General features: G+C 51.4%; 1 protein-coding gene across 1 annotated transcript in view; it reads right to left on the reverse strand.

Moving 5' to 3' along the window:
- LOC144609614 (pyruvate carboxylase, mitochondrial-like) overlaps window positions 1–21,515 on the reverse strand; it is an 87,858-nt gene that overhangs the window by 61,285 nt on the left and 5,058 nt on the right. The window contains exon 3 of the mRNA XM_078428113.1: window positions 14,419–14,508. Coding sequence (XP_078284239.1) covers window positions 14,419–14,508 — 90 coding nt within the window. The remainder of the gene's footprint in view (window positions 1–14,418; window positions 14,509–21,515) is intronic.

Consider the following 21,515-nt stretch of genomic DNA (forward strand, 5'->3'; position numbering starts at 1 on the left):
TTTAGAACGGAGATGAGGAAACACTTTTTCAGTCAGAGAGTTGTGAATCTGTGGAATTCTCTGCCTCAGAAGGCAGTGGAGGCCAATTCTCTGAATGCATTCAAGAGAGAGCTAGATAGAGCTCTTAAGGATAGCGGAGTCAGGGGGTATGGGGAGAAGGCAGGAACGGGGTACTGATTGAGAATGATCAGCCATGATCACATTGAATGGCGGTGCTGGCTCGAAGGGCCGAATGGCCTCCTCCTGCACCTATTGTCCATTGTCTATTAAATAATAATCCCGTCCCGCTGAGTTACTCCAGCATTTTGTGATACCTTCGATTTGTACCAGCATCTGCAGTTATTTTCCTACACAAAATGGCGGAGTAACTCAGCGGGTCGGGCAGCATCTCTGGAGAGAAGGAACGGGCGACGTTTCGGGTCGAGACCCTTCTTCAGACTGAGAGTCGGGGGGGTAGGGAAACACAGAGATATAGACGGTGAGAGATGCAGAGAGATTTCATTCATTCATTTATTCTATATCACCCGTCTACATCTCCCGTTACCTGACTCTCAGTCTGAAGAAGGGTCTCGACCACCCGAAACGTCACCCATTCTTTCTCTCCAGAGATGTCGCCTGACCCGCTGAGTTACTCCGCCATTTTGTGTCTATCTTCGGTGTAAACCGGCATCTGCACTTCGTTCCTGCGCACTATTGTGTAGGGCGGCGCGGTGGCGCAGTGGTAGAGTTGCTGCCTCACAGCGCCGGAGACCCAGGTTCCATCCCGACCGCGGGCGCTGTCTGTACGGAGTTTGTACGTTCTCCCCGTGACCTGCGTGGGTTTTCTCCGAGATCTTCAGCTTCCTCCCACACTCCAAAAACGTGAGGTTTGTAGGTTAATTGGCTGGGCAAATGGAAAAATTGTCCCTAGTGTGTGTAGGATAGTGTTAGTGTGCGGGGATCGCTGGACGGCACGGGCACGGTGGGCCGAAGGGCCTGTTTCCGCGCTGTATCTCTAAACTAAACTAAACTCGTGTAGGAATAGTATAAACTAGACCAAGTGGACCCGTTGGGCCCAAACCTCTCCTGCATTGGTGCAGCACCCCCTCCTCTCCCACTCCCTCCTTCCCTCCTCCCCTCCCCCTCTCCCCTCCACCCCATCCCCTCCCCTTCCCCTCCCTCCTCCCCTACCCCTCTCCCATCCACCCCCTCCCCTCCCCCTCTCCCCTCCACCCCATCCCCATCCCCTCCCCTTCCCCTCCCTCCTCCCCTCCCCCTCTCCCATCCACCCCCTCCCCTCCCCTTCCCCTCCCTCCCCCCCCTCCCCCACCTTCCCTTGGAGATAGATTTAAACTTTAAAATGTGAATACATTAAAAAATACCACACCGATTTCGATGAAACTTCTTCCATTAGCACCTTAGGGACGACGGTGATTAAGGTGGGCCTAAAACTGTCGCGCTATCGTGTACCGCTTTGGCTGTAGTTCAGGAACAAACAAACAACGAGAGTTGTCGTATACAGCCGGGCAGTTAATGGTCAGCATGGACTCGGTGGGCCGAAGGGCCTGTTTCCGCATTGCATCCATTCAATAAAATTTATTTTCCCTTCGCTTTTTGAATTGGTTTTCACTTAACCTTTGCTCCAGCATCCCATAATCTATTTACTTTCCTTTCTATATTTTTGCCGACAGTCTCCATTATTTGTTATTTAATTTAGTTTCACCCTTATCTCTTCATTCATGGAACAGTGCCAGAAATTAATAGTTCGTTCTTGTTTTCCAGAAGAGAGCTTTTCTTCTGAACTTAATCAATCAGTGTGTTAAGTCTTTTCAATTCCTTTTCTAATTCTTTTTTTCACTTTCATTAGTTCCATTCTTACCTCTTTCGATTAGACGATCTCTCGGTGAGGCAACTACATCGACGGCACGGTTAAAAAACCTCACACCTCAGAGGGCTCGAAGGGGTTCGGCATGTCCCCTACAACTCTCACCAACTTCTACCGTTTTTACCAGCTCCGTCCAAGTCCCGCGAGGATTCGCCGCGAACCGTGGACGTAGCCCGGACCATCACACGCCCAAACCAACCTCCCTTCCATCGACTCCATAGAAACATAGAAAACAGGTGCAGGAGGAGGCCATTCGGCCCTTCCAGCCAGCACCGCCATTCATCGTGATCACGGCTGATCGTCCACAATCAGTAACCTGTGCCTGCCTTCTCCCCATATCCCTTGATTCCGCTAGCCCCTAGAGCTCTATCTAACTCTCTCTTAAATCCATCCAGTGATTTGGCCACAATCAGTACCCCATTCCTGCTTTCCCCCACATCCCTTGATTCCGCTAGCCCCTAGAGCTCTATCCAACTCTCTCTTAAATCCATCCAGTGAATCGGCCTCCACTGCCCTCTGTGGCAGAGAATTCCACAAATTCACTACTCTCTGGGTGAAAAAGTTCCTTCTCGCCTCAGTTTTAAATGGCCTCCCCTTTATTCTAAGACTGTGTGTGGCCCCTGGTTCTGGACTCCCCCAACATTGGGAACATTTTTCCTGCATCCAGCTTGTCCAGTCCTTTTATAATTTTATATGTTTCTATAAGATCCCCTCTCATCCTTCTAAACTCCAGTGAATACAAGCCTAGTCTTTTCAATCTTTCCTCATATGACAGTCCCGCCATCCCAGGGATCAATCTCGTGAACCTACGCTGCACTGCCTCAATTACAAGGATGTCCTTCCTCAAATTAGGAGACCAAAACTGGACACAATACTCCAGATGTGGTCTCACCAGGGTCTCACTATACAACTGCAGAAGTTCTCCTATACTGAAATCCTCTCGTTAAGAAGGCCGTTAGCTTTCTTCACTGCCTGCTGTACCTGCACGCCAACTTTCAGTGACTGGTGTACAAGGACACCCAGGTCTCGCTGCACCTCCCCCTTACCTAACCTAACTCCATTGAGATAATAATCTGCCTCCTTGTTTTTGCCGCCAAAGTGGATAACCACCTCACCGACACCTCACTTTGCCTCGGCAAGGCCAGCAGCACAATCACGGACCAGTCTCACCCCCGGTCACTCCCTCTCCTCCCCTCTCCCATCGGGGCAAGAGGTACAGAAGTGTGAAAACGCACACCTCCAGATTCAGGGGCAGTTTCTTCCCGGCTGTTATCAGGTGACTGAACCGTCCTACCACAACCAGAGAGCAGTGCTGAACTACTATCTACCTCTTTGGTGACCCTCGGTCTATCATCGATCGGACTTTGCTAGCTTTACCTCACACTAAACGTTATTCCCTTATCATGTATTTACAACATTGTAAACGGCTCGATTGTAATCGTGTGCTGTCTTTCCGCTGACTGGTTGGCGCGCAACTAAAGCTTTTCACTGTACCTCAGTACACGTGACAATAAAGAATAAGCTAAACTCAACTAGTTTTGGGCCCCATATCTGAGGACGGGTGTGCTGGCTCTGGAGAGGGTCCAGAGGAGGTTTACGAGAACGATCCCAGGAATGAGTGGGTTAACGTACGATGAGCGTTTGTGGGCACTGGGCCTGTACTCGCTGGAGTTTAGAATAACGAGGAGGGGGGACCTCATTGAAACGTACAGAATAGTGAAAAGCCTGGATAGAGTGGATGTGGAGAGAATAGGAAGGCAGATTATTATCCGAATGGTGTCAAGTTAGGAAAAGGGGACGTACGACGAGATCTGGGTGTCCTAGTGCATCAGTCAGTGAAAGGAAGCATGCAGGTACAGCAGGCAGTGAAGAAAGCCAATGGAATGTTGGCCTTCATAACAAGAGGAGTTGAGTATAGGAGCAAAGAGGTCCTTCTACAGTTGTACAGGGCCCTAGTGAGACCGCACCTGGAGTACTGTGTGCAGTTTCGGTCTCCAAATTTGAGGAAGGATATTCTTGCCATTGAGGGCGTGCAGCGTAGGTTTACTAGATTAATTCCCGGAATGGTGGGAGTGTCATATGTTGAAAGACTGGAGCGACTAGGCTTGTATACACTGGAATTTAGAAGGATGAGAGGGGATCTTATCGAAACGTATAAGATTATTAAGGGGTTGGACACGTTAGAGGCAGGAAACATGTTCCCAATGTTGGGGGAGTCCAGAACCAGGGGCCACAGTTTAAGAATAAGGGGTCGGCCATTTAGAACGGAGATGAGGAAAAACCTTTTTCAGTCAAAGAGTTGTGAATCTGTGGAATTCTCTGCCTCAGAAGGCAGTGGAGGCCAATTCTCTGAATGCATTCAAGAGAGAGCTGGATAGAGCTCTTAAGGATAGCGGAGTCAGGGGGTATGGGGAGAAGGCAGGAACGGGGTACTGATTGTGGATGATCAGCCATGATCACATTGAATGGCCGAAGGGCCCAATGGCCTCCTCCTGCACCTATTGTCTTTTGTCTATTGTTTCCACTAGTGGGAGAGTTTAGGACCAGAGGGCACAGCCTCAGAATGACAGGACGTTCCTTAAGAAAGGAGGTGAGGAGGGATTTCTTCAGTCAGAGGGTGGTGAATCTGTGGAACTCATTGCCATAGACGGCAACGAGGCCAAGTCAGAGGATGTTTTTAAGGCGGGTTTGTTGGTAAATTGCCTTCGGTAAAATCGTTAAACTGTAAAATAGCGTGTGGGGTGGTGCTAGATCGCCGGTCGGCACGGACTCGGTGGGCCGAAGGGCCTTTTTCCGCGCCGCATCTCGAATGTTTCGACAGCATTGTGCAGAGTATCTGTGCATTATTGCGTTAAAAGGGCCTTTATAAGCTGCAGCGTGTAAGAATGTTATTATTCTGTGGCTAGGACACGTGGCAGTTAAACACTGTGGACTCTCACAACAGAACCGTGACTGATAAAATAGGTCCATCCAATTTCAAGGCTGAAGCAGTAATTGACTACAAGGTGAGGTTAAGCTGATGTCAATGAAATTGTCATACAATTTTTCTCCTCAGTCACGCAGTCGATGTTTAACGCGCATTGTAGCGGCGATAAAGAATAGTACGGAGAAGTGGCGCCGCGGTAGAGTGGCCGCCTCACAGCGCCGGAGACCCGGGTTCCATCCCGACCACGGGCGCTTGTCTGTACGGAGTTTGCACGTTCTCCCGCGTGGGTTTTCTCCAGGCGCTCCGGTTTCCCTCCCTCATTCCAAAGACGTGCGTGCGGGTTTGCAGGTGAATTGGCTTGGGTGAAAATTGTGAATTGTCCCTAGTCTGTTTGTGTGTGTGTGTGTGTCTGTGTGTGTGTGTGTGTGTGTGCGTGTGTGTGTATGTGTGTGTGTGTGCATGTGTGTGTGTGTCTGTGTGTGTGTGTGTGTGTGTGTGTGTGGGGTGTGTACATGTCTGGTGGGTGTGTGTGTGTGTGTGTGTGTGTGTGCGTGTGTGTGTGCGTGTGTGTGTGTGTGTGTGCGTGTGTGCGTGTGTGTGTGTGTGTGTGTGTGTGTGTGTGTGTGTGTGTGTGTGCGTGTGTGTGTGTGTGTGTGTGTGTATGTGTGTGTGTGTATGCGTGTGTGTGTGGGGATCACCGGTCGGCACGGGCTCGGTGGGCCGAAGGGCCTTCCTCTCAGGTTGTAGGCCCCGAAGTCTAAAGTTTTAGTTTAGCTTAGGGGAGTTGAAAGAAACAGGCCCCTTCGGTCCGTGCCGCCCAACGATCCCCACACACTAACACTATCCTACACACACTAAGGACAATTTTTACACATACACCAAGCCAATTAACCTACAAACCTGCACGTCTTTGGAGTGTGGGAGGAAACCGGAGCACCCGGAGAAAACCCACGCAGGTCACGGGGGAAGAACATACAAACTCCGTACAGACGGCGCCCGTAGTCGGGATGGAGCCCGGGTCTCTGGCGCCGTGAGGCAGCAACTCTACCGCCGCGCCACCGCGCCACCGCGCCACTTTCTCCCCTGCCCTCTAAGTAAAGATCCTGTGCAAGGTATCGATTAAATATTGACCCCTTTGGTAAACAGTTGTGACAACGTTCTCTCTGAGTATTGGTTCACCTCGAGGTCAATTCCTTGTCTTTAGTTCCCAGTGGAAATCATTCGATATTTATATTATCTGTTCTTTTCTTTTAGGCGTTGAATATTTTCATGCGCTTTGCACCAGAACGAGCAGACAGCGCCCGTGGTGAGGACCGAACCCGGGGTTCGTGAGGTGGCAACGTTACTGCCTGCCTGCGTTCGACCCATATCCCTCGAAACCTGTCCTGTCCACATGCCCGTCCAAATGCCTTTTAAAATGCTGTTATAGTCCCCTGCCTCAACTACCTCCTCCGGCAGCTCGTTCCATACATCCACCACCCTCTGTGTGGAAAACGTGCGTTCAGTTTTAGACAGAAGATTCCCTGCCTGATGTTTACCGGAAACACCGCTTCCTGCCCACGTCTATCCCATATTCATCAACCGTTCTTTCATTTCAATTTCACTTTCTCCCCCTCGTTTAATTTTGCAGCTAATTATCCCGGAGATTAATGATCTTCACTTCTCTTCCCCGCTTCCTGCCGCTGACCTGTTTTTTTCCCCCGACAAGGCACAAAATGCCGGAGTAATGCAGGTGAGAAGGAACGGGAGGCGTTTCGGCTCAAGACCCTTCTTCAGAAGGTTCCCTCTCTCCAGAGATGCTGCCCGACCCGCTGAGCTACTCCAGTGTTTTGTGTCTATCTTCACCTTCACCCCTCTCTCTCTCTCCATCCCTCCCTCCCCCACCCAAGTCCCACCAACTTCTCGTTCTCACCCAGCAAACAACTAACAGTGGCCCGTTTCCTGTTATCATCGTTACTTTTTGGCATATCTTTCATTCGTTGTTCTTTGTCTCTCTACATCACCGTCTATACCTCTCGTCTCCCTGATCCCGTGACTCTCAGTCTGAAGAAGGGTCTCGACCCGAAACGTCACCCATTCCTTTTTCTCCAGAGATGCTGCCTGTCCCGCTGAGTTACTCCAACATTTTGTGTCTATCTTCGGTTTAAACAAGCGTCTGCAGTTCCTTCCTACACAATTCATCTGCAGTTCATAGAAACATAGAAAATAGGTGCAGGAGGAGGCCATTCGGCCCTTCCAGCCAGCACCGCCATTCAATGTGATCATGGCTGATCATCCAGAATCAGTACCCCGTTCCTGCTTTCCCCCCACATCCCTTGATTCCGTTAGCCCCAAGAGCTCTATCTAGCTCTCCCTTGAAAACATCCAGTGAATCGGCCTCCACTGCCTTCTGTGGCAGAGAATTCCACAGATTCACATCTCTCTGGGTGAACAAGTTTTTCCTCATCTCAGTCCAAAATGGCCGACCCCTTATACTTAAACTGTGACCCTTAGTTCTGGGCTCGCCCCAACATCGGGAACATTTTATTCCTGCATCTAGCCTGTCCAATCCTTTAAGAGTAACTCAGCGGGTCAGGCAGCATCTCTGGAGAAAAAGGAATGGGTGACATCTCGGGTTGGGACCCTTCCTCAGTCTGAAGAAGGGTCTCTAGACAATAGACAATAGGTGCAGGAGGAGGCCATTCGGCCCTTCGAGCCTGTACGCACCGCCATTCAATGTGATCGTGGCTGATCATTCTCAATCAGTACCCCGTTCCTGCCTTCTCCCCATACCCCCTGACTCCGCTATCCTTAACAGCTCTATCTAGCTCTCTCTTGAATGCATTCAGAGAATTGGCCTCCACTGCCTTCTGAGGCAGAGAATTCCACAGATTCACAACTCTCTGACTGAAAATGTTTTTCCTCATCTCCGTTCTAAATGGCCTACCCCTTATTCTTAAACTGTGGCCCCTGGTTCTGGACTCCCCCAACATTGGGAACATGTTTCCTGCCTCTAACGTGTCCAACCCCTTAATAATCTTATACGTTTCGATAAGATCCCCTCTCATCCTTCTAAATTCCAGTGTATGCAAGCCCAGTCGCTCCAGTCTTTCGACCTATGACAGTCCCGCCATTCCGGGAATTAACCTGGTGAACCTACGCTGCACGCCCTCAATAGCAAGAATATCCTTCCTCAAATTTGGAGACCAAAACTGCACACAGTACTCCAGGTGCGGTCGCACTAGGGCCCTGTACAACTGCACACAGTACTCCAGGTGCGGTCGCACTAGGGCCCTGTACAACTGCAGAATTTAGAAGGATGAGAGGAGATCTTATCGAAACGTATAAGATTATTAAGGGGTTGGACACGTTAGAGGCAGGAAACATGTTGCCAATGTTGGGGGAGTCCAACACAAGGGGCCACAGTTTAAGAATAAGGGGTAGGCCATTTAGAACTGAGATGAGGAAAAACGTTTTCAGTCAGAGAGTTGTAAATCTGTGGAATTCACTGCCTCAGAAGGCAGTGGAGGCCAATTCTCTGAATGCATTCAAGAGAGAGCTAGATAGAGCTCTTAAGGATAGCGGAGTCAGGGGGTATGGGGAGAAGGCAGGAACGGGGTACTGATTGAGAATGATCAGCCATGATCACATCGAATGGCGGTGCTGGCTCAAAGGGCCGAATGGCCTCCTCCTGCACCTATTGTCTATTGTCTATAGAAGGACCTCTTTGCTCCTATACTCAACTCCTCTTGACTGATGCTATGAGGTTGCAGGGTGACTTGGACAGGTTGTACGAGTGGTGTCGAAATGTCGGCTGAGATGCTGCCTGTCCGCGCTGAGTTACTCCAGCATTTTGTGCCTGTCTTCGATACGCAGGGACTCACTTTGGCTTGTCCTCAAGGGTATCTTACGAAGATATGATAAAGTATTACTTTCAAAGCACGCGGCAGGAGCATAATTACAGCTCTATTCTCTCCTCGATTAATCCTTTTTCTTGTTCCATTGATTTTTCTCCGGGTGCTTGCAGCTTCCAATGAATGCAGTAATGAGAATTAAGTTCTAATCCGACTTAATGCGGGATCGAGAGGCAGGGTGTAAGCAGGGCCAACAGAGGGACTTGTGCAGCGAGCTGGCTGGGAGAGAGAGCTTGCATTCACAGCCAGCACAATCTCCACCATCTCCCGCTTGTCTTTGTCCCCCCCCCGATGGGATCCAGAACGAGAACGAACGCTACGCTCTCATCCACGCGCTCTGCACCGCGGAGCGTTTAGAATCCTGCGGCCGGTAGAATCGCTGCCTCGCGGCGCCAGAAAGCCCGGCTTCCATCACGCCCGCCGGCCCCAACCTCTACGGACTTGAGTTTAATTTTTTTTTAGTTGAGTTTAGCGATACAGCGCGGAAACAGGCCCTTTCGGCCCTCCGGGGCCGTGCCGACCAGCGATCCCCGCACACACTAACGCTATCCGACACACACACGCACGCACGCACGCACGCACGCACGCACGCACACACACACACCCACACACACACACACACACACGCACACCCACACACACACACACACACACACACACACATACACACACACACACACACACATACACTCACACACACAAGCACGCACGCATGCACGCACGCAAACACACACACACACAGACACACGCACACACACACACGCACACACACGCACACATACGCGCGCACACACACACACACACACAGACACACACACACGCACACACACACGCACTCACACACACACACAGACACACACACACACACACGCACACATACGCACACACACGCACACACACACACACACACACACAGACACACACACACACACACACACACACACAGACACACACACACGCACACACACACACAGACACAGACACACACACACACACACACACACACACACTAGTGACAATTTACACTTACACCAAGCCAATTAACCTGCAAACCTGCACGTCTTTGGAGCGCGGGAGGAGACCGAAGATCTCAGAGAAAACCCGCGCGGGTCACGGGGAGAACGTTCAAACTCCGTACAGGCAGCGCCCGGGGTCGGGGATGGAACCCGTGTCTCCGGATACCGCCAGGCCACCGGTGCAATACCGTTTAGCTTAGAGACGCAGCGCGGAGACAGGCCACTGCGTCGTGCCACCCCCTCCCTCTCCTGTCGATCGCAGAGTCGCGTCTGTAAAGGCTCTGCCTGTGATTTTTAATTGCCGGGCTGTTATGGCCAACGGCGGCAATAAAAGCTGCTGAGGGAAGCGGCCGGCTTTGCAGGACTGAACCACCGACACGTGCCGAAGCGCCTAAACAAATCGGAGCTGTTATTAGCGCTCTGATCCACGGCACTCCTGGGACCCTGTAGGTTAAACGGAAATTGGCCGCGCGAGATCTTCAAACGGCGTTAACTCATCCGATTGAGGGAAGGTGCTAATGAGATTCCAGTCACATAGAAACATAGAAAATAGGTGCAGGAGAAGGCCATTCGGCCCTTCGAGCCTGTACACACCGCCATTCAATATGATCATGGCTGATCATCCAACTCAGTATCCTGTACCTGCCTTCTCTCCATACCCCCTGATCCCTTTAGCCACAAGGGCCACATCTAACTCCCTCTTAAATATAACCAATGAACTGGCCTCAACTACCTTCTGTGGCAGAGAATTCCACAGACTCACCACTCTCTGTGTGAAGAAATGTTTTCTCATCTCGGTCCTAAAAGACTTCCCCCTTATCCTTAAGCTGTGACCCCTGGTTCTGGACTCCCCCAACATCGGGAACAATCTTCCCGCATCTAGCCTCTCCAACCCCTTAAGAATTTTATATGTTTCAATAAGATCCCCCCTCAATCTTCTAAATTCCAGCGAGTACAAGCCGAGTCTATCCAGTCTTTCTTCATATGAAAGTCCTGCCATCCCAGGAATCAATCTGGTGAACCTTCTCTGTACTCCCTCTAAGGCTAGAATGTCTTTCCTCATATTAGGGCTAGAATGTCTTTCCTCAGATTAGGCTCAGATGTACACACAGGCAATGAACTGGGCCGCCTCAGGGGCAGTAGAAATTCAATACAGCGTTAAGAGAGGGTCGTTTTTGGTTTTGGTTTTGGAGGTACAGCAGGCGTTGGCAGATGGGACTGTACGGAGTTTGTACGTTCACCCCGTGACCCGCGTGGGTTTTCTCCGAGATCTTCGGTTTCCTCCCACACTCCAAAGACGTGCAGGTTTGTCGGTTAATTGGCTGGGTAAATGTAAACATTGTCCCTAGTGTGTGTGTAGGATAGTGTTAGTGTGCGGGGATCGCTGGGCGGCGCGGGCCCTGTGGGTTGGTGCGCTGTGTCTCTAAAACTAAAACTACAAACTAAACTCAAGACCACAAGTTATCGGAGTAGAATTAGGCCATTCGGCCCATCGAGTCCACTCCGCCATTCAATCATGGCTGATCTCTCCCTCCTAACCCCATTCTACTGCCTTCTCCCCATAACCCCTGACACCCGTTCTAATCAAGAATCTATCTATCTCTGCCTTAAATATATCCACTGACTTGTGGCCTCCACAGCCGTCTGTGGCAATGAGTTCCACAGATTCACCACCCTCTGACTAAAGAAGTCCCTCCTCACCTCCTTTCTAAAAGAGCGCCCTTTAATTCTGAGGCTGTGCCCTCTGGTCCTAGACTCTCCCACTAGTGGAAACATCCTCTCCACATCCACTCTATCTCTCCCTCTGCGTCTCTACAGGTCTGGAGAAGGGTCTCGACCCGAAACGTCACCCGTTCCTTCTCTCCAGAGATGCTGCCCGTCCCGCTGAGTTACTCCAACCTTTTTGTGTCCGTCTTCATTTTAAACCAGCACCTGCGGTTCCTTCCTACAAATTAAGAGTCGTGTTCGCAATGGCCTTCACGGCGTTTTAATTTTGTTTAGTTTAGAGATACAGCGCGGAAACAGGCCCTTCGGCCCACCTGGTCCACGCCGACCAGCGATCCCCGCACACTAACACTATCCAACTAGGATGTTTTGTACCAAAACCAATTAACCCACAAACCCGCACGTCTTTGGAGTGTGGGAGGAAACCGGAGCACCCGGAGAAAACCCACGAGGTTCACGTGCAAACTCCGTACAGACAGCGCCCGCGTTCGGGATCGAACACGGGTCCCCTGGCGCTGTGAGGCGGCAACTCTACCGTCGCGCCACCGCCCGCCCTTTACACGTGCCAATAAAGTACCATCGAATCATTGAAATGTATTACAAAAAAGATTACTAATGCAGTCAATAAATATTAATTGAAAAGGGCAGATACTTTAAGCAGTTAAGCGGCTTATAGATTGAAAATCCTCGATAGCTACCAACTGCAAGGAACCAACAGTACAGATGCCCAGAGTCTCTTGCCCAGAGTAGGGGAATCGAGGACCAGAGGACATAGGTTTAAGGTCAAGGGGGGAAAGATTTAATAGGAATCTGAGGGGTATCTTTTTCACACAAAGTGTGGTGGGCGTGTGGAACGAGATGCCGGAGGAGGTAGTTTTTTATTTAGAGACGCAGCGCGGAAACAGGCCCTTCGGCCCACCGGGTCGGCGCCGACCAGCGATCCCCGCACACTAACACTATCCTACACACACACTGGGGACAATTTACACTTGTATACACTGGAATGTAGAAGGATGAGAGGGGATCTTAACGAAACGTATAAGATTATTAAGGGGTTGGACACGTTAGAGGCAGGAAACATGTTCCCAATGTTGGGGGAGTCCAGAACCAGGGGCCACACAGATTAAGAATAAGGGGTCGGCCATTTAGAACGGAGATGAGGAAAAACGTTTTCAGTCAGAGAGTTGTGAATCTGTGGAATTCTCTGCCTCAGAAGACAGTGGAGGCCGATTCTCTGAATGCATTCAAGAGGGAGCTAGATAGAGCTCTTAAGGATAGCGGAGTCAGGGGGTATGGGGAGAAGGCAGGAACGGGGTACTGATTGAGAATGATCAGCCATGATCACATTGAATGGTGGTGCTGGCTCGAGGGGCCGAATGGCCTCCTCCTGCACCTATTGTCTATTGTTTATTGTCTACACCAAGACAATTAACCTACAAACCTGCACGTCTTTGGAGTGTGGGGGGAACCTGAAGATCCCGGACAAAACCCACGCAGGTCACAGGGAGAACGTGCAAACTCCGCGCAGGCAGCACCCGTGGTCAGGATTGAACCCGGGTCTCTGGCGCCGTGACCGTGAGGCAGCCGCTGCGCCACCATGCCGCCCACAGACTTAGGGAACGTATGGACATACCTTGCTGGAGATGTGATTGTTTTGCGGATCGTATCTCCGGTCGCTCTGCGGCCTAACATCGTGGAGCTGGCGGTCTTGCCCGGGACTGACTTTGAGCCCCACCGTGGGACCGTGGACTCACCATCGGAGCCTGCGATCCCTTGCCTGGGATCGACGCTCCAACCGCGGCCTGCAGACTTCAACATCAAGGAGCTCGCAGTCTCGGGCAGAGGCCGATGTCGGGAAGCTCCAAAGAACGCGGAAGGTTCGACCAGCCCCGACCCGGGGTCCGATCGCCCCAATGCGGGAGCTGAGATTCCCCCCCCCCAATGCAGGAGCTTGATCGCCCCGACGTGGAGAGCACGACCACCGGCTACGGGAGCCAAGATCATCCCGTCAACGGAAGCTCGAGGCCCCCGACCGCGGGAGGACAAAGAAGGGAAGAGATTGAACTATCTTTCCCCTTCCATCACAGTGAGGAATGTGGGGGAGTCGCTGTGGGGGATGTTCATGTTAAACATTTATTTGTGCGTCCTGTTGATCTTTATTGGTGTGACCGTACGGCAAATCAAATACCTCGTATGTTGCAAAACATACTTGGCTAATAAAGTATGATCATGATTACGATTATGAACATTGGAACAGCGATCCAAAATCTTCCAAAAAAGCGCCTGAGTTTTTGTCGGCACAACATCCAGATATAGTGGTTGCCAACTTTCTCACTGCCTAAAAAGGGACAAGGTGACCTCACAGCCCCGCGCCCCACGTGACCTCACCCAGCCAGCGGCCACGTGCTCTCGTTCCACCAATGGCGGCTGCCCGGGCCGGAGGGCCAAGACTGTCCGGAGCTAAAATGTCGGAAACATAGAGTGTCGGGACCTAAACTGTCGGGACCTACAGTGTCCGGGCCTACAGTGTCCGGGCCTACAGTGTCCGGGCCTACAGTGTCCAGGCCTACAGTGTCCGGGCCTACAGTGTCCAGGCCTACAGTGTCCGGGCCTACAGTGTCCAGGCCTACAGTGTCCGGGCCTACAGTGTCTGGGCCTACAGTGTTCGGGCCTATAGCGTCCGGGGCTACTGGTCACTGTAGGCCCCGACAGTGGGGTCCAGGACACCACTGGTCTACAGCGTCGGGGCCTACAGCGTCCGGGCCTACAGTGTCCGGGCCTACAGCGTCCGGGCCTACAGTGTCCGGGCCTACAGCACCCCTCGGGCCTAATATGGGACAAGGGGAGTTCCGTACGGGACAAAACAATTTAGCCCACAATACGGGACAGTTGGCAACCCTGCCCAGAGAACAAGATGGCAATGCTCGGCAAGATAATGAAATAGGTTGAAGGTGAAGCAATAATCTCCGCAGCACATTGTGAGCACACACTCACCGATTGGAACCTGTGGAACGATGGCGTCTATGGTGGTGGACTTAGCTTTCACTGGGATGGGGGTCACCGGCCCATTAACCATCACGTGCCCTGGAAAACAAAACGGCAACACTCCTTACAAGTGTTCGGTGCAGAATCAGGCCATTCGGCCCCATCGAGTCCACTCCGCCATTCAATCACGGCTGATCTATCTCTACCTCCCAACCCCATTCACCTGCCTTCCCCCCGTAACCCCTGACACCCGCACTGATCATCCCTTCTCTCCAGAGATACTGCCTGTCCGGCTGAGTCACTCCACCATTTTGTGCCTGTCTTCGGTTTAAACCAGCACCTTGCACAAGAATTTATCTAACCTCTACCTTTAAAGATATCCACTGACTTGTGGCCTCCACGGCCGTCTGTGGCAAAGAATTTGCGGCACGGTGGCGCAGCGGTAGAGTTGCTGCCTTACAGCGAATGCAGCGCCGGAGACTCAGGTCCGATCCCGACTACGGGCGCCGTCTGTACGGAGTTTGTACGTTCTCCCCGTGACCTGCGTGGGTTTTCTCCGAGATCTTCGGTTTCCTCCCACACTCCAAAGACGTAACGGTATGTAGGTTAATTGACTGGGTAAATGTAAAAATTGTCCCTAGTGTGTGTGGGATAGTGTTAGTGTGCGGGGATCGCTGGTCGGCGCGGACCCGGTGGGCCGAAGGGCCTGTTTCCGCGCTGTATCTGCCTTAAAAATATCCACTGACTTGTGGCCTCCACAGCCGTCTGTGGCAAAGAATCCCACAGATTCACCACCCTCTGACTCAAGAAATTCCTCCTCGTCTCCATCCTAAAGGAACGTCCTTTAATTCTGAGGCTGTGCCCTCTGGTCCTAGACTCTCCCACTAGTGGAAACATCCTCTCCACATCCACTCTATCCAGGCCGCTCACTATTCAGTACGTTTCAATGAGGTCCCCCCTCCTCAATAGTCCATTGTTGCTTCAATTGTCACGGTGAAATTATCTTTACACAAGTGGGAGACATGGAAACATAGAAAATGGCCGCAGGAGGAGGCCATTCGGCCCTGCGAGCCTGTACGCACCGCCATTCATTGTGATCATGGCTGATCATCCACAATCAGTAACCCGTGCCTGCCTTCTCCCCATATCCCTTGATTCCACTAGCCCCTAGAGCTCTATCTAACTCTCTCCTAAATCCATCCAGTGAATCGGCCTCCACTGCCCTCTGTGGCAGAGAATTCCACAGATTCACAACTCTCTGGGTGAGACATATTCTTGATTAGAACGGGTGTCAAGGGTTCTGGGGAGAAGGCAGAAAAATGGGATTAGGAGGCAGAGATCAGCCATGAAAGAATGGGTCGACCGGGCTTGTATTCACTGGAATTTAGAAGGATGAGAGGGGATCTTATAGAACCATATCAAACTCTTAAGGGATTGGACAGGCTAGATGCAGGAAACATGTTCCCGATGTTTGGGGGGAGTCCAGAACCAGGGGTCACAGTTTAAGAATAAAGGGGAGGCCATTTAGGACTGAGATGAGAAAAAACTTTTTCACCCAGAGTTGTGAATCTGTGGAATTCTCTGCCACAGAGGGCAGTGGAGGCCAATTCACTGGATGTTTTCAAGAGAGAGCTAGATAGAGCTCTTGGGGCTAACGGAATCAAGGGATATGGGGAGAAGGCAGGAACGGGGTACTGATTGTGGATGATCAGCTGTGATCAGATCGAATGGTGGTGCTGGCTCGAAGGGCCGAATGGCCTACTCCTGCACCTGTTTTCTATGTTTCTATCATTGAATGGCGGAGTTGGCGCGATGGGCCGAATGGCTAAGTCTACTCCTATAACAGGAGAACTTGTAAAATTGTAGTCTACGAATAAAGAGGAGGCCATTTAAAACTGAGGTGAGAAGGAACTTTTTCACCCAGAGAGTTGTGAATCTGTGGAATTCTCTGCCACAGAGGGCAGTGGAGGCCAAATCACTGGATGGATTTAAGAGAGAGTTGGATAGAGCTCTAGGGGCTAGCGGAATCAAGGGATATGGGGAGAAGGCAGGCACGGGTTACTGATTGTGGATGATCAGCCATGATCACAATGAATGGCGGTGCGTACAGGCTCGAAGGGCCGAATGGCCTCCTCCTGCACCTGTTTTCTATGTACCGGCATTCTCCAGTAAGATCATTGTGGGCAACATGATTGATCACCATGTTATAGTTCTGGGCACCATGTTATAGGAAAGATCTTCTCAAGCTTGAAAGGGTTCAGAGAAGATTTACGAGGATGTTGCCAGGACTAGAGGGTGTGAGCTACAGGGAGAGGTTGAGCAGGCTGGGTCTCTATTCCTTGGAGCGCAGGAGGATGAGGGGAGATCTTATAGAGGTGTACAAAATCATGAGAGGAATAGATCGGGTAGACGACAGAGTCTCTTGCCCAGAGTAGGGGAATCGAGGACCAGAGGACACGGGTTTAAGGTGAGGGGGGAAAAGATTTAATAGAAATCTGAGGGGTAACTTTTTCCACAGGGGGTGGTGGGTGTATGGAATGAGCTGCCAGAGGAGGTAGTTGAGGCTGGGACTATCGCAACGTTTAAGAAACAGTTAGACAGGTACATGGATAGGACGGGTTTGGAGGGATATGGGCCAAACGCGGGCAGGTGGGACTAATGTAGCTGGGACATGTTGGCCGGTGTGTGGCTGTACCACCCTGTGACTCTGAGACTCAGATTTACGAGGGTGTTGCCAGGACTAGAGGGTGTGAGCTACAGGGAGAGGTTGAGCAGGCTGGGTCTCTATTCCATGGAGCGCAGGAGGATGAGGGGAGATCTTATAGAGGTGCATAAAATCATGAGAGGAATAGATCGGGTAGATGCCCACAGTGGGGCATGTTTCTGAGCAGCACCTCTAAAGTAAACTAACTCTACTCCGCCATTCAATCACGGCTGATCTATCTCTCCCTCCTAACCCCATTCTCCTGCCTTCTCCCCATAACCCCTGACACCCGCACTGATCAAGAATCTATCTATCTCTGCCATAATAATATCCACTGACTTGTGGCCTCCACAGCCGTCTGTGGCAACGAATCCCACAGATTCACCGCCCTCCGACTGAAGAAATTCCTCCTCATCTCCTTTCCGAAGGAGATATTTCTCCGGATATCACCACCGACGTCTCTCCGAGAGAGCTAATTCTGCTCTCTGCCTCTAATGGCTTGCGCTATTCCACTATAATTAATAACCCGGAACCAAGTATCACATTAAGAAATTTACAAAGCGTCAAATAATGAAATGAAACATTAGTAAAGGGATATTGAATGTGGTGTGTACGATACCGGACCTTCCAACTGCCTTCTAGTTCATGTCTTGCTACAGAGATGTTTGAGTCATTCAGTCATAGAAACATAGAAACATAGAAAATAGGTGCAGGAGTAGGCCATTCGGCCCTTCGAGCCTGTACGCACCGCCATTCAATATGATCATGGCTGATCATCCAACTCAGTATCCCGTACCTGCCTTCTCTCCATACCCCCTGATCCCTTTAGCCACAAGGGCCACATCTAACTCCCTCTTAAATATAGTCAATGAACTGGCCTCAACTACCTTCTGTGGCAGAGAATTCCACAGATTCACCACTCTCTGTGTGACAAAAAAACTCGGTCCTAAAAGACTTCCCCCTTATCCTTAAGCTGTGACCCCTTGTTCTGGACTTCCCCAACATCGGGAACAATCTTCCTGCATCTAGCCTCTCCAACCCCTTAAGAATTTTGTAAGTTTCTATAAGATCCCCCCTCAATCTTCTAAATTCCAGCGAGTACAAGCTGAGTCTATCCAGTCTTTCTTCATATGAAAGTCCTGCCATCCCAGGGATCAATCTGGTGAACCTTCTCTGTACTCCCTCTATGGCAAGAATGTCTTTCCTCAGATTAGGAGACCAAAACTGTACGCAATACTCCAGGTGCGGTCTCACCAATGCCCTGTACAACTGCAGCAGAACCTCCCTGCTCCTAAACTCAAATCCCCTCGCTATGAATGCCAACATACCATTCACTTTCTTCACTGCCTGCTTTCAATGACTGGTGATACAGTGTGGAAAGAGGCCCTTCGGCCCAACTCGCCTACACGAGCCAACATGTCCCAGCTACACTAGTCCCACCTGCCTGCGTTTGGTCCATATCCCTCCAAACCTGTCCCATCCATGTACCTGTCCAACTGTTTTGTAAATGATGGGATAGTCCCAGCCTCAACATCAGTCTGAAGAAGGGTCTCGACCCAAAATGTCGCCCATTCCTTCTCTCCCGAGGTGCTGCCTGACCCGCTGAGTTACTCCAGCATTTTGTTTCTACCTTCGATTTAAGCCAGCCTCTGCAGTTTTTTTCCTGCCTCCTCTGGCAGCCTGTTCCATGCACCCACCGCCCGGGCCGAGAGGCGGGTTGCTACGCAACCTCCGTTAGGCGGCACCCGGGCCTCCGGGCCTAGACTGTCCAGAGCTAAAATGTCGGAAACCTAGAGTGTCGGGACCAAAACTATCGGGGCCTACAGTGTCCGGCCCTACAGAGTCCGGGCTTACATTGTCCGGGCCTACAGTGTCCGGGCCTACAGTGTCCCGTCCTACAGTGTCCGGGCCTACAGTGTCGGGCCTACAGTGTCCGGGCCTACAGTGTCCGGGCCGACATTCTCCGGGCCTACAGTGTCCGGGCCTACAGTGTCCGGGCCTACAGTGTCGGGCCTACAGTGTCCGGGCCTACAGTGTCCGGGCCGACATTCTCCGGGCTTACAGTGTCGGGGCCTACAGTGTCGGGGCCTACAGTGTCCGGGCCTACAGCGTCCGGGCCTACAGCACCCCCAGGGCCTACAGTGCCCCCTGGGCCTAATACGGGACTCTAGCTGAGGCCCTGTACAAGAAGGGGCAGAGCCGGCTGTATGTTGTGAGGAGGAGTGAGATGCAGTGAGATGCTGCAGATAGATGTTCTACCGGTCGGTGGTGGCCAAGGCCGTCTTCTTGGCCGCCGTGAGCCGGGGCAGCAGGGCAAAGGCCGCGGACGCCAACGGGATCGACAAGCCCGTCGGGAAGGGCCGACTCCGAGTTGGAGTTGGGTTCACAGGGAGGGGGACTGCGGAGCATCCCGGACAATAAGGCCCACCATGACCGTGACACACTGGTCAACCTGAGGAGAACCTTCAGCAACAGACTGGTCCCACCGAGAGGCAGCACAGAACGAACGCCACAGGAGATCCTTCTTCCCTGTGGCTATCAAACTGGACAACCCCTCCCCCTTCTGTCCCCCCCCCCCTTCCCCAATCTTTGCCCATCCCCCAATCCTGGGCTTTCCACGCGTCAATTTAATTTCATGTCTCATGTCTCTCGTTGTGTTTTTATGACTGTTGGCAGATCGATTCCTCTCCTGGGATGAATAATGTCCCATCGCATTATACCGAACCCTTTCTCTGTGTAATTTCTAGTAATCCCGTTTTTATTGCGATCCTCGATGAGGTCAGAATGTTCTGTCAATATTTGCCTTCCCACATTGTGTGAGAAATCATCCATTTTAATTCCACTGAAGGATCCGGAGGTCGTTTCACAGTGAGGGAGGAGGGGGGAGGATGTTTCCACTGGTGGGAGAGTCCAGGACTAGAGGGCACAGCCTCAGAATTAAAGGACGTTCCCTCAGGAAGGAGATGAGGAGGGATTTCTTTAGTCGGAGGGCGGTGAATCTGTGGAATTCTCTGCCACAGACGGCTGTGGAGGCCACAAGTCAGTGGATATTGTTAAGACACAGAGATTAGATAGATTATTTGATTCGTATGGGTCTCAATAGACAATAGACAATAGGTGCAGGAGGAGGCCATTCGGCCCTTCGAGCCAGCACCGCCATTCAATGTGATCATGGCTGATCATTCTCAATCAGTACCCCGTTCCTGCCTTCTCCCCATACCCCCTGACTCCGTTATCATTAAGAGCTCTATCTAGCTCTCTCTTGAATGCATTCAGAGAATTGGCCTCCACTGCCCTCTGAGGCAGAGAATTCCACAGATTCACAAATCTCTGAGTGAAAAAGTTTTTCCTCATAGTCCTAAATGGCCGACCCCTTATTCTTAAACTGTGTGGCCCCTTGTTCTGGACTCCCCCAACATTGGGAACATGTTTCCTGCCTCTAACGTGTCCAACCCCTTAATAATCTTATACGTTTCGATAAGATCCCCTCTCATCCTTCTAAATTCCAGTGTATACAAGCCCAGTCTCAGGGGTTATGGGGAGAAGGCAGGAGAATGGGGTTGGAAGGGAGAAATAGACCAGCCATGATTGAATGGCGGAGTGGACTCGAAGGGCCGAATTTGTGAACGTGCGGACTTATGAACCGATGACTCTTATGGATTCTCCGGTCTGAAGAAGGGTCTCGACCCGAAACGTCACCCATTCCTTCTCTCCAGAGATGCTGCCTGACCTGCTGAGTTACTCCAGCATTTTGTGATATTCTTACGACTTTACTACTGCGCCCGTCTGAACATGTCAAATGAATTTTAAGTGCTTGTCAAATTAGGGGCATTTAAGATTGGTCCAACAGACAATAGGTGCAGGAGGAGGCCATTCGGCCCTTCAAGACAGCACCGCCATTCATTGTGATCATGGCTGATCATTCTCAATCAGTACCCCCGTTCCTGAGAGAGATAGATCACGACCAAGGGCAGATGCTTAGAGGGAGGGGAGAGAGAGAGAGAGGAGAGAGAGAGGGAGAGAGAGAGAGAGAGAGAGAGAGAGAGAGAGAGGGGGGAGACAGAGGGGGAGAGGGGGAGAGAGAGAGAGAGAGAGAGAGAGAGAGAGAGAGAGAGAGAGAGAGAGAGAGAGAGAGAGAGAGAGAGAGAGAGGGGGAGAGAGGGGGAGACAGAGGGGGAGAGGGGGAGAGAGAGAGAGAGAGAGAGAGAGAGAGAGAGAGAGAGAGAGAGAGAGAGAGAGAGAGAGAGAGAGATGAGGGAGGAGAAGAGAGAGGAGAGAGAGAGAGAGAAGAGAGAGAGGGAGAGGAGAGAGAGAGAGAGAGAGAGAGAGAGAGAGAGAGAGGGGGAGAGAGAGAGAGAGAGAGAGAGGGAGAGGGAGAGAGAGAGAGAGAGAGAGAGAGAGA

This window comes from Rhinoraja longicauda, chromosome 34, assembly GCF_053455715.1.
Source record: "Rhinoraja longicauda isolate Sanriku21f chromosome 34, sRhiLon1.1, whole genome shotgun sequence".
In the NCBI taxonomy this organism is placed as follows: Eukaryota; Metazoa; Chordata; class Chondrichthyes; order Rajiformes; family Arhynchobatidae; genus Rhinoraja; species Rhinoraja longicauda.